General features: G+C 38.1%; 1 protein-coding gene across 3 annotated transcripts in view; it reads right to left on the bottom strand.

Annotated features, from left to right (window-relative positions):
* Nucleotides 1–1,381: 1,381 nt before the first annotated feature.
* The window catches only part of sema3fa (sema domain, immunoglobulin domain (Ig), short basic domain, secreted, (semaphorin) 3Fa), a 51,835-nt gene continuing 39,474 nt past the window's right edge, over nucleotides 1,382–13,742 (bottom strand). For all 3 annotated transcript variants that reach the window (XM_079841234.1, XM_079841236.1, XM_079841235.1), the window contains 10 exons: nucleotides 12,447–12,561; nucleotides 8,659–8,728; nucleotides 7,758–7,902; nucleotides 7,440–7,662; nucleotides 7,046–7,134; nucleotides 5,415–5,456; nucleotides 5,015–5,172; nucleotides 4,815–4,882; nucleotides 4,584–4,717; nucleotides 1,382–3,292 (listed from right to left, as the gene is read on the bottom strand). In XM_079841234.1, coding sequence (XP_079697360.1) covers nucleotides 2,858–3,292; nucleotides 4,584–4,717; nucleotides 4,815–4,882; nucleotides 5,015–5,172; nucleotides 5,415–5,456; nucleotides 7,046–7,134; nucleotides 7,440–7,662; nucleotides 7,758–7,902; nucleotides 8,659–8,728; nucleotides 12,447–12,561 — 1,479 coding nt within the window. In that variant the 3' untranslated portion in view covers nucleotides 1,382–2,857. The remainder of the gene's footprint in view (nucleotides 3,293–4,583; nucleotides 4,718–4,814; nucleotides 4,883–5,014; nucleotides 5,173–5,414; nucleotides 5,457–7,045; nucleotides 7,135–7,439; nucleotides 7,663–7,757; nucleotides 7,903–8,658; nucleotides 8,729–12,446; nucleotides 12,562–13,742) is intronic.

Below are 13,742 nucleotides of genomic sequence, written 5' to 3' on the forward strand. Positions count from 1 at the left end.
TGTAAATTCAATTTGTAATTGCAAGTTAACAAGCATACAAGTTGCAACAAGTTAACAATGCATTCTGGGTGCATCATGCAAAACTCATCCATGGTTCCCAGCATGCATTGCGGCATGAAGCATGTCACCATTGTTGAGATTCATAGGCTGATTCTATGTCTGTAGGAGTAAATCTTACAGGAGGTCAAAGTGCTACAATTGGTTTTAAACCTTATTCAGCTTTTCTGATTAAAACCGTGCTGGATCTTTTCTAGAATCACAATTAAACAAAGTTAATAGTATATTGCTCATATTAAACTCAGTCATAAAATCAGTGAAATAAACCACTACACAATGATTATATTCTTATTCAGATGTTAGAGAAACACTAACATTAAAAAGTCGTCAAACTGCCCAACTAAAGAAAAAACTGCCCAACTAAAGAAAACACTGATCACCATTAAATAACAAATAAACAATTTTCAACACAAAAAGATAAAAACTCAATCAGCTGAACAAAAGATCTTAAATGTGACCTTACTCAGTAAATTGAGTTGAGTGAACTACTTTGTGTAAAAGTTGAGTAAACTCAAAAACGCTGTGCAGCAAGTTGCCTTACAATTTTAAGTTATGTCAACTTTTCTTTTTTTACCCTGTGAGACTCTGATTGGTTTATTTCACAATACAACCATAACACACCCATGACTCAGAGACTAGGTACAACCCTTTTGGACCATGCGCCTGGCTGTTTTTTCCATCGTTAAACTAGCAAAAGTGGATTCGGACACACCCTAAGTGCACCTGCCATTAAAATAGGGCCCTTTATTTTAAGGTGCCATTGTTACAGTGTAATTATACATTTAAAGGGTTAGTTCACCCTAAAATGTAATTTATTACTCACCCTCATGCTGTTCCACACCCGTAAGACTTCAGAACACAAATGAAGATATTTTTGTTGAAGTCCGATGGCTCAGTGAGGCCTGCATAGCCAGCAATTACATTTCATCTCTCAAGATCCATTAATGTACTAAAAACATATTTAAATCAGTTCATGCGAGTACAGTGGTTCAATATTAATATTATAAAGCGACAAGAATATTTTTGGTGCGCCAAAAAACTAAATAAAGACTTATATAGTGATGGCCGATTTCAAAACACTGCTTCGTGAAGCTTCAGAGCGTTATGACCATGACTCAGCGTATTGATGCAGCGGTTCGGAGCACCAAATTCACGTGATTTCAGCAGTTTGGTGGTTTGACACGCCATCCGAATCATGATTCGATACGCTGATTCATAACGCTCTGAAGCTTCATGAAGCGGTGTTTTGAAATCGGCACATATCACACTTGTTTTTGTGAAGGACCCTAATGTAAAAGTTCCCAGTTCATAAAATATGCAAATCAGAGTGAACAAGCTATTGCTTTTTTTATTCACTATAAAGTCTTTGGTGTTTTTTAACACTGCAAATAAAAAGTTCAGATATATAGTATGTATACCCAGTATATTTTCTGAAGAAAGGCCAACCTATATTTGTTATAAAATATATAACTTTAATTAGTCAACGACAATGATGGAAAAGAAAACAAATAAAAAATACATTACTATAACATTAACTGTATATAACATCTAATTCTGGATCTTTTTCACATTAGAATATTCTAAAAAAAAAAAGACAAAACAATGGGACAAACCACAGGGATGAATAATGTCTTACAAATGAAGAAGAAAAAAACAAAAAACATTTACAACAACCATTTCACACAGCATGTTTGCTGTGCGTTTTGAGAAAACACAACGGAGGTGAAACACACACATCAGGTAATTGTGCTTGATTCCATCACTTGTTCGGCAAAGTCCTTTGTCTTCAGAAAACAGTCTCTCTCTCTCTCACTCTCGATTCATTATGTCAAAGACCATACAGTAACATATCCAGAATTTGACTACATATCTGTACAGTACAAATACAGTTCATGCAAACTCAAACAAGTTTAGTTCCAAATGATTTAGCGCTTCCTGTTTTTTTTCTTTCTTTTTTACATAAAAGTTTCATATTTAAGATTTGCTTTAAAAAACAATGCTCTAAACAATTCTCCTCTGCAAAAAGATGTACAGGTTTTGAACCCCCAGCTTTTTGAAATTCTTTACGTGCAATAGTACATATTTCTATAAAGGAAAAGAAAACAAAAAGTGATGTACATACTGTACAAGAGGCCGTAATTAATAATAAACCAAATATATAACACACATAAACGACTTTATATTTAACACACATTAGCATAGCAACATATGGAAGATCAAGAAGATTAAAAGATGAGTGACAAAGTGTTTTTCAAAGTCTTTTGGGAGGTCACAGAATGACGTAGAACTTCCTTTATCTGTACATCTGCAGAATGAGAGCACGCGCTCAGCTAAAAGAGTCAACGGCTTCTGACGCAGTCCCATCATAGCTCTGGTATCAAAACATCAAGCGCAGTCAAACTGTCCATCAGGAGTTTCAAGTGTCCAACTATCCGGTTAGTGGTATGTACACAAAGTTTTATGATAACAGTCGCACTGTGTTTTATGACGTGAATACCGTTGTAATAAATATATTGGAAGGGAAGTACAATGATAACAAAATATTTGCACAGATCTATACACAAAACTTTTTTTTTTTTTTGCTCTATTTCCATACAAAGATATCCACAGAATCTAACTATGTACAGCCTACAATAAATACTATGCATTTTCCAAACCGTACTGGTTATTTTCTCCTCGGCCACGATGGTTGCGGGTATACGTCGGATATTTTGTGTGTAATGGCAGTCAGAGACCTTGAGGTCAACCTCAAGTCTAGCATGGAAATCTCTGTTTGGATGGAGTGGGGTGTTTTTCCCGCTCATGTCTCAGCCATGCTGCTCTGCTCCTGGTGGTGTCTCCTGTTCCGCGGCTTCCGTAGGTCCTTCTGTATTTCCTTGAGGTCCTTCTTCTTGTGTGCATTAGCTGCGGGGTCGTCCCCTATCTGCCAGTAGTCTTGGCAGTACTGGTTGATGAGGCCCATCTCTGGTTGGCTGAGGATGGTCAGCAGGTCTTTGTATTGCTCTGCGCTGGGCGTCCAGGCGCTGGACTGGAGAGGTGGCGCGGCCGGAGCGCTGGATTCAGTCTGGATGCTGTTGACGGTGCGGGCGGAAAGAACCACTAGCTGAAGTTTGACCAGCATGTGCTTGAAGTTCTTCTCGGTGGAGGTACACTGGTACACCCCTCCGTCAGACAGCTGGAGAGAGCGCAGGAGGAGACCCTGCTCCGTGCGAACGACGCGCCCGTCAGAACGGATCTGAACAAAATGAGCAAAGCTTTTAGGTTAAAATCTATATTAATGTGAATGCCTTCGATTTATTTTGTCAAAGACCAGACAACAACATTTTACTACATATCTGTACAGTAGAAAAACAGTTCATGCAAATGCAAACAAGCCCCCTAAAGTTAATTTTAAATAATTTGTATGCTTCCAAATGATCACCTATTAAAAAAGAGGTGCTTGCTTGATGATAAATAAAATGATTATATTAATGTAGCAAATAAGCTAAATGAGATATAAGCAAATAAGATCTCAATAAATAAATGCATGACTAAAATGACACAAAATTCATTCTAACAATTGGTATAACAAGGCACGGTAACTTTATTTTAAGGTGACGAAGTTACACGTCACTACATGTACTTACTATAGCATAACAGTAAATTATGCAGAATTACAAGTAACTAACCCTAAACCAAACCCAAAGAATGCGCAGTAAGTACATGTAGTTAGTTAATTAAAGGTGCGCTGTGTAACTTTTCCGTCCACTAGAGGTCGCCTGTTCAAAACAAAGGCGTAGTTTGATGACGGCAAGTTTGAGTGCAGAATCCTGGGACATGTGGTCTTCACATCACAGCTGGTGGAAAAGAATCGGGATTGGACTCGGGCAGAAATCATGTTCATGGATGCGATTATTAACATTACTGTAGTATGAAGCAGGACAGAGTGTTGAGGAGCTGAGCAAGGCCGCTGGAGCGATTGTTAATAAGAAGAGTGCAACACGCCTCGCAAGCAGTGGGACTTTTATTATGGTATAGTCACCGGCGGGACTTTTATTATGCCACAGTCACCGGCGCCACTTCCGCTTTTCCGGTCATGACTATGAGTTAACGCAGCTCTGTTTATCATGTTAGATACATCTGAGTGTGTTGAAAATTATGTTCTGATGTTACTCTGTGCATTCTCTCGGCGGCTGCTATGACACTTGTTGCACTGCAGTGAGAGTAAAGCGTTTCTGCAAAATAAAACCGGAAAGCGAGGGTAACGCAGATATGATGCAATCGACAGGCGACTCCCTCACACGTCCCGGTTCCTTGGTTAAAATAGCAATTTCTCACGATTTACAAATAGTTGGAAACATTTGGGAAATTGTAAGTACTCAACTGAACAAAATATATAACACTGGCCTAGTGGTTTTTGGATATTTTACTGAAAAAAATTTACATAGTGCACCTTTAATATTACTCAGTTACATTGTCCTTACTCAAAGAAGTACTATGTCACCTTGAAAAAATAAGTGTAACCCAAGGCATTCTGTCACACATACCTCTCTCCTTCTATCACTGTTCTCTTTCTGGAAATGCCACTTGATTGACACATGAGGAGATCTGGCCTGGCACTCCAGGAAGGCTGTGCTTCCCTCTACGCCATACTGTACTGTCTCCAACGTGTTCTTATTAGCTGGCAGGAATTAAAACAAAATACTATCTATCAAAATCAAAGTTCTTTTACTTCTTCCAAAGTAGTTTTCCTCATCAATATTATAGTTTTTCCTCACCATTGGAATTGTAGCCCCTGCATTGTCTTATAGGGTTGCCATACTTCACATCTTGTCTCCGACTCCGCCTACAAGATATAAACAACCAATAGCAAATGAGGAAATTCATTCTCCTTAAAAAGTTCTCCTGGAAAGTTCGTATTTACGAGTTGGGAAGTCGTGTTTGATGATAAATACATTTACACACATGCAGCTCTCACCTTTTTTGGTTCGCAGAGTAGCGAGAGCAGGACTTTCCATCCCAGGCACAGTAAGGGTCTCTGGCCAAGCAGCAGTCAGCACACGCCTCTCCGTACACATCACACCTGTGCAGAGCCAGATGAGTGACACCCACCGCTGAACTTACATACAGCTGTTGCTACACACACAGAAAGAGGAAAATAAAAGCTGTTAATGAGTTACTTTCATTCAAAATACATCATGTTGTGATTCCAAGAATTCCAGGATGATGAATGTTTGAGTAAAGCATCTGCTAAATGACAGTGTAATGTAAATAATCCCAGCTTTAAACTGTATTTAATATTATTAACAGTTATATTTTATACTATTTCAACTATTAATATTTAAGAATTTGTTTTCTTTAAGTTTTGCGCAACTTACCCGTTTTGGGGAAATCTTCATAGTAATGATTGGAGTTGGAACCTGGAATATAAAAATAATTATATTTTTTATCAAATATAATAGTATAAATTATACATATATACAGTACCTTTCAAAAGTTTGGAAAAATTACTAATTTTGGACCCACTTTATATTAGGTGGCCTTAACTACTATGTTCTAAGTACTAACCTTTAAATGGATCATTTGATACAATGCACTTATTGTGTACATACATTTTAAAAATTATCTACATGTAATTAATTTCTGTAGTTACATTTATAATTACACTGTTGACACCTCCTTACACCTAACCCTACCCTTAAACTTACCCATACCAGCACACATGTCCCTAACTTTACCCAGCAAAAGTGTTTTGCAATACAATATGAACACAATAAGTACATTGTACTTATTTTTTTGATGTAAGTACATAGTAATTAAGGCCACCTAATATAAAGTGAGACCCTAATTTTAAATGTTTTTGAAACAAGTCTCTTATGTTCAACAAGGCTGCATCTATTTAACAAAAAATACTGTAAAAACAGTAATATTGTGAAATATTATTACAAGTTAAAGCTACACTGTGTGATATTTTCCTCCATCTAGCGGTTAAAAGGTATATGACCATCCCGTGAATATTAGTTTCTCTTCCTCTCAATTCCGATTTCGTTTGAACTCCTACGGTGGCTGATTTAGTCCAAGATTAACATGGCTTCCAGTTCGACCTCGTCCACATTCGACACAGTGCCATCGAGTGTTAAAACGCGAAAGGCGAAGCTTGAATTTACGGGTATGTCCCTCTTTGGGTAATGTACTTTCAAGATGGAGGGGCAACATGGCGACCCGCATTCGAACCCCTTACCCGTATTTATTTTCAGTGGCATATTATAAACTTACGAGAATACTTTATTACTTGAAAAAAGTAAATATACATTAATGAGCACATATATTTTTGAAAGAACTTAGTGTTTTTAGCTAAGAATAAACTAAAAAAGTTACACAGTGTAGCTTTAAATGCTTTTCCATTTGAATATATTTTAAAATGTAATTTTTCCTGTAATGGAAAAGTGGACTTTTCAGCAGCCATTACTCCAGTCACATGAGGAAAGAGACATTATTCCAGGATGTCCTTTGGAAAAAGAGAAGGGGTGTAGCCCAAATTTGCCCATTGGCCTCTGTCCATCATGGCCTCCTAATAATCCCCATAAACTGATTGGCTTCATCACTCTGTCTCCTCTCCACCAATCAGCTGGTGTGTGGTGGGCGTTCTGGCACAATATGGCTGCTGTTGCATCATCCAGGTGGATGCTCCACATTGGTGGTGGTTGAGGAAAATCCTTCACTTCTATATGTAAAAGCGCTTTGAGTGCCCAGAAAAGCGCTATATAAATGTATCATTCTAATATGCTGATTTTTTTTGTTCAGGTAACAGTTTTTATTATTATTATAATCAATGTTGAAAACAGTTGAGCTGCTTAATATTTTTGTGGAAATTGTGATATTTCACAGTATTACTGTTTTTACTGTTTTAGTCATTTTAAAATTGTATAAAACATAATAAAAAAACAAATATAAATACAAAACACAAGTGACATAATGTGTAGTGGAAACATAAAAAAGAGGATCTTACTCTAAAGACCTCCACCTCCTCCAGAACCAGCTCTTCAGTCTGTAAATCATCTCTGGGCAGGACTATCACTTTCTGAACTGTCCCTCTATCTGTAAATGACCAAAAGAGAGGAGTCAAAAATATTTATAAAACATACAATTTTTTGGGACTGAATAATGAATAAAGATTCTTTCATTTTCTGAAGAGCTATCAAAAACAGAAGGCGACAATGACTGTTCCCTACTGCATTTCTAGATCTAGAGCTGCTTTATTGTGTACAAAAGTGTTAATATTAACAATGTCACACATTTGGTTGTTTGTTATAATTCTAAACCATTGTGTTTAATCTCCACAGTATGTATAAAAGAAATATAGCTATATAAATCGTCTATGTGTAGATGGGTAGGAAGTTCACCTGTTCCTAAGAAAAGAACTTCATAGTTGCCATCAGCTGCAGCCACTTGGTCCACTGTGATGGTGGTGAACTCATAACCCACATTGGTACGGACCACTAGGGGGCGCTTATGGACTGGATAAACAGTATTGAACATGGTCGGATGGTTGCGCATGAAGTTAATAACCTCATCTGGGTAATCTTTAGTAGACTTCATGTTGGGGGTGAAAGTTCCTCCTGGACACTATGATTAGAAAGATAACATATAAAATGTATTTCAGCTTCTAAGATTTTCAAACATGAATGATTATTATACTAAATTTTACTTGTGACACTTACTGTTCCTGGTCGGGGGTAAGGGATTTTACCCTGGTAGGCAACCCACTGGTAGTTTGGCCCTTCCTTATGAGCGAAAGGGCCATTAAAGACCATGCGGACATCAGCCATTGAATACACGCATACTGCTGAACCTTTAAATACAGACCTAGAGATGTAGAAAGAGAAAGATTGATGTGTTGAGACAAAGACAGTATTAGATCTAATTTTGCATTTTCAAGGACTGTGTGATTTGAAGTTTTCACTTTTGACCCCACTCACTTTTGAGAGAGAGCGAGAGAGAGAGAGAGAAAACAAGAGACAGAGTGACAGATAGAGCTTTGAAATCACTAGCAGTTGATGGAGAGACTTCACTATTATCACCAAGAATGGTGCTTTTGGGTTTAAAGAGCTCAGACAGAGCCTGAAGGCTTCGCCGATTTAATCTACAGCTAGACTGCGAATTGTTATAACACACACAGCCTTGTGTATTTACACTGGATGATTAGCATGTGAACCTCATCTAAAATGTTTTCAGCTCCCTCTGAGGCCAGCTGTATAATATTTTAGCCTGTACGAATATCCTCTCCTAACCACATCTGATAGTGGTGGTATTATGTAGATAAGTCCTTATGAGAATATCACATCTCAGATTCACAGAAAAGCTCCTTCCTTTGTGCTGTTAGAGGACTTGTACTATCGTCTGTGAAGCCTGCCAAACACTTGTTATTCAGTATGTTAGAAACAGTCTTCGGCAGTGGAGAAATGGGGGTGTTGCCCCGTGGGCAACTGGAGTGTGAATATGATAGCAAATCTATTCAAGCTCCCTTGCCAATCTGATAAGCGGCCTGATTAGTAAGAGGCATCGAGGAGAAGTGAGGATTGGATCTCATATTTTGGGAGAGACCGTTGTAAACGTACGCACCCAGACACAGAGAAGACGCCGTAGATGACAGGATTCTTGGTGTCTTGAGTTTTCTGGATGTACACGTCCCCTGAAAGGAAGATTCAATTACTTTAGTTCCTGGATTTAAAGACAAATGAGCCAATTCACATACTTCTGAAGTGTGTACTTTGGTGGTGGTGACATTAAAAAAGTACATGCTTTTGAGTAAGTAGTGAGACAGTGAGCAGGTAACAGGACATAGGATTGCGTCTTGATACCACAGATTCCTTTGTCGCATGGCACCTTGAAAATGTAGCATCTACCCTAAATCATTATTACTTAGAATTGCTGTCCAGCATAGTTTTTGCAATATAACATCAAATGTCCTTACTACCTGACAGATATCGTGTGCTTAGAAAATTGCATTGGTCTCTGTGACAGCTATAGGAAAACAGCAAAAAAGAGATAGGGAAGTGGCTCACCCTTTTTTCAGGCACTCATAAAAAATAGAATGCTTTGATATTGCTGCTTTTTGCTGATATTCGGTTAGCTTACATATATTTGGAGGCTAGAGTTTTGTGTGTGTGGTACAGGGATGGAGGATGCAGTAGCTGAGGTCTAATGTAGTGGCTAACTTAAAGCAGAAATTAGCAAAACGGCTAAAATTGCTTTCAGCACCTTTGAGGTTTTAAATTTAAATACTCCTCAATACTTTTGTATGGGGGAAAAAAAAGTCACAAACTCCAGGGATGGTTGCACAAGGGGTTGTGGGGAATATTAGCACACTCTGAAAACTCATTCAGACACTTCTGGCATGCTGTTTTCTATGGAGCCCCAAAAGGGACATAGTGGGAGAAAAAAATGAGATGTGCGGAAAAATGATATTTTATTGCATTTTACATTCTTACGCAAAACTGAGAAACTTTGCGCTTACTCGCAAAACTTTTGTGATGGAAATAAGGTGAGAGGAAAATCTATTTCTTTAATTTCTGAGAGAATGCAAAGGTTTTGCAAACAAATGCAAAGTTTCTTGGGGAAACGCAATACTTACAAGAGAACACTGAAGTATTGAAATGTACTGTGCTTTTTTCTCATATCTCGTATTTTTTTACATGTCCACTTAGGGATTCGGGACACACTAATTACAATTTTGAGCTTTTTTTTGTTTAAGCGGTCTGGTAGCAACAATGACTAAACCAATGTCACAAGTTTGGGGCCGGAACTTCTTGTTTTTCCTGAAAAATGGAAGATTGGCAAATTCTTTGGGAAACCTATTTGAAAACAGTCATTATTTTTGTAGCTCAATTTAGCACTGCCAGTGACAGTGATATTACTGTAGCTTAATGTCAGCACACAGGCACACAAAAAGCCATAAGTCTGCGAGTGTATGTGGGAAGACAATCAAATCTGTTTCAGTTCAATTACATCACACAAAACACTTTGCATTGAGAGGACAATCCTTCTCTCTCACTGTTCCTCTGTCCCAAATTTCTCCAGCTTGTTTTGACACAAATTAACCACAAAGGACCAGTGATAGTATGGCTAGCCAAAACGAGAAAGATGGAAAAAGGCCATTGGGAGAAACAGAGCAGAACGGGCAGAGTGGGACCGTTTTTTGGGGTTCACCATTGTAAGGGGGATGACAGATAGAGGTACGCAGAAGAAGGGTGAAAAAAAGGCAGAAGGAAAGAAAACAAAAGGAGACCCATATAGTTTTGGACATAAGGATGACGAGTGGTAAATGAATAGACAGATGTCCCATCAAAAACAGAAAGAAGATGACCTCAGATGGATAGTCACGGCTAAACGGACTAAGTAATCAAGTGCTGAGGGAAAATCCCACACTACAGCGAACAAATCTCGCTCTTGCCAAGCCACAAAAAACAACCCATAAAACCTCACTGCCCCTCTGAGTATAAGGGAAAACATCCAGTCAAAAACTCCACTGACAAGTTAATTCCTCCAACACAGTGACAGAGGGAGGGTGAATGACCAAAGAGAGGGCAGAGACGGGGAAAGGAGTCCTGAGGGTACCTTGTGCGCTATGTTACGGGAGCTGGGAAATGAAGCGCATAGAACGGCCGCTTACTCAATTTATGCATGTTGCAAAAGCAATAAAATTCCAGCATTCATGCGCTTACATTCATTTGCCTCTGAAGAGTGGCTAAGGCTGTTACAGCTGGTTTATCAGCCAATCCTCTTCAGTCCTGTCAATCAAACTCTCCCACAACGGGGAAGACTCCATTTTGTGTAAGCCTGTTAAGATGCATCTTACATGCATGCGTTACTTCACACATGTGCACATAAATGCACAATCATGTATGTAGCATGATGTCAAACCACAAGACATTTTTATATTCAGGCAGTTGTAGGAAAGCTTGTTTTCGAAAGCCCGATTTGTCATTTAAAGCTCTACAGAAACTACTCGGAACCGCTTGCCTTTTAATATTTCTCACAGGCCCTTGTGGCACTTCACGCTAAAGCACAAGTGCTACACGCTGCACGTACAGGAAAGAGAGGAAATTACTTTTTCCAAGTTATACCCTCTGGAGAGACATATCCATTGAACCATCAGACATGAACGGTTTCCACAAATGAGCTATATCATGCCCTATCCTGAAATAAGAGGCCTCTTATTTCAGCAAGTATACCGTGAAAATGAACAGAACAGAAATGAATATAATGTGCCTTGGGTGAACACCTCACTGTATATATGGAGTCAATCAAATGTTAAAGCCGTTTTATTTTATATTTTGTAATACAAGACATGACCATAGAAACAAAACAGCATACAATGTCCTCTAGGTAAACGAATTAGACAGAATGATTTATCAAATAATCAGTAGTAGTACACTAACAAAAAGTATCTATTTTTTTTAGACATGTACCATGACAGTACGTTTTATTGGATGCTGGATGTTAGTACCATGGTATCATGGAATGCATAAAAGTACCACGATATTACACTTACAAAAAAAGTACCATAGTATTACCATGGTATTTTGGATATGTAACTAAATGTACATACATTATATTACCATGTTATATTTAAAATATTTTATTTACCATGGTTTAATTGGAACATACTAATATGTATTTTTTAAGGAAATTTAAAGCTACACTGTGTGATATTTTCCCCCATCTAGCGGTTAAAAGGTATATGACCATTCAGTGAATATTCGTTTCTCTTCCTCTCAATTCCGATTTCGTTTTAACTCCTACGGTGGCCGATTTAGTCCAAGATTAATGTGGCTTCCAGTTCGACCTCGTCCACATTCGACACGGTGCCATCAGTGTTAAAACGCGAAAGGCGAAGCTTGAATTCACGGGTATGTCCCTCTTTGGGTAATGTACTTTCAAGATGGAGGGGCAACATGGCGACCGGCATTCGAACCCATTACCTTATGTATTTTCAATGGCATATTATAAACTTACGAGAATATTTTATTACTTGAAAAAAGTAAATATACATTAATGAGCACATATTTTTGAAAGAACTAAGTGTTTTTAGCTTAGAATAAACTAAAAAAGTTACACAGTGTAGCTTTAAAGACAAATCAACTATTTTTAATTTTCCTCTTGGACTGTTTATATTTAATTTAAAATATCCTATTAGAAATAGCAATCAAATTCAAGCAGTCCAAGAGGGCAATTCAAAAGTGGGCTTTGAAAAATGTTTATTTTCTGATGTTACAACATTAAACCAGATTTGCATTTGTCAGCATCCTCATCTGAAGTTATCTCATAAAGATCAACTGTATAAAATATTAAACACCAGTCTCAGGAAATGATTCAGAAACAACAAGTCTGCTAAAAGAGAGACTTACGGAGCTCATCAAAATGTGTCTCAATGCCATCAGAGCCGGTCACAGAGCAGATGAGCCGAGCCTTCAGGAAAGTACTCCACTTATTCACCAGACAGCAGTGTCCTCCATCATCATTCTGTAGAGGAAGTGAGGACACGTTAGCCATGAAGAATCCCTGTTAGACACCACACAGATTCTAGCAGTAAAGTTTGATTTGATGGACGCCTTGACAGTCTGTATCTGTGAAATGGAGACATTTCTTTACATCAGTATCTGTCTCTCTCTCAGGGCTATTTCTGTGGGTTTGCATTAACTGGCTGTGACTGGGTTGTAAACATTGGCTTTGAGCACTGCTCAGCCCCATCTGCTATGGACAGCAGCCAACTTCAATAATGAGACGCAGCGATGCCCAGTGACCAGCCGCCAGCAGCTACCCACTCATTACAAACATGCTTCTTTGATTCACATTAAAACAGCACAAAAAAAAAAAGAAAAAGAAAGAAACAAGCGGTTGCTCATGTAGGAGGCATTGGACAATAATGCATCCGAGGACACGGAGGCTCTGCCAATCAACAGTTCAGTCCTGCAGGACATGATTTCTTTAGCATCATATTCAGCATAGGAACACACAACAATTGAAAAATGTATAGTAAATTGAAGTGCTTAAAAGAATATTGAATGGGACTACAATGCATGCAGAATTATTAGGCACGTTGATTTTCTGATCTTTCTGATTTTTTCAGGCACATTTGACCAATTCCAAACCACATTAATCTTAATAACTACTATTAATTTTGTATTTATAAGTGATATATAATTGTTCATAAAGGCTGGAAATGAATAACATCATATATTACGGTGTGCATAATTATTAGGCATGTTTTCTTTTACAGATAAAATGAGCCAAAAAAGAGATTTAACTCAGACTAAAAATGAAATGCCCCTGATAAGGTTGCAATACTAATGCAATACTAGAAATTGCAGTTAAGGCATGACCATTAGACAATGAAATGCTCATTGGGTCAGCAGGGTCAGACAAAAACAGGAGGCGAAGAAAAGACACGTGTTAACTGCAAAAGAATTAAGAATTAAGAATTAAGGTGAAGTATTAAGTGCGAAACCATCACAAACCCTTTATTCTCCAGCGCAACCATGTTCCAGAACGGCACACCTACCTGGAGTCTCCAGAAATGTGCAAGGTGTCAGGATGTCAGAGACTTAAGTTAGGTAAAGAATCCTAAAAAATTACCCTCACATAAGAATCACAAGCTAAAGTGTTGTAAAATACATGTTAAGAAAGTTTTGGGAGTTCATTTT

Source organism: Gobio gobio (assembly GCF_949357685.1).
Source record: "Gobio gobio genome assembly, chromosome: 17".
In the NCBI taxonomy this organism is placed as follows: domain Eukaryota; kingdom Metazoa; phylum Chordata; class Actinopteri; order Cypriniformes; family Gobionidae; genus Gobio; species Gobio gobio.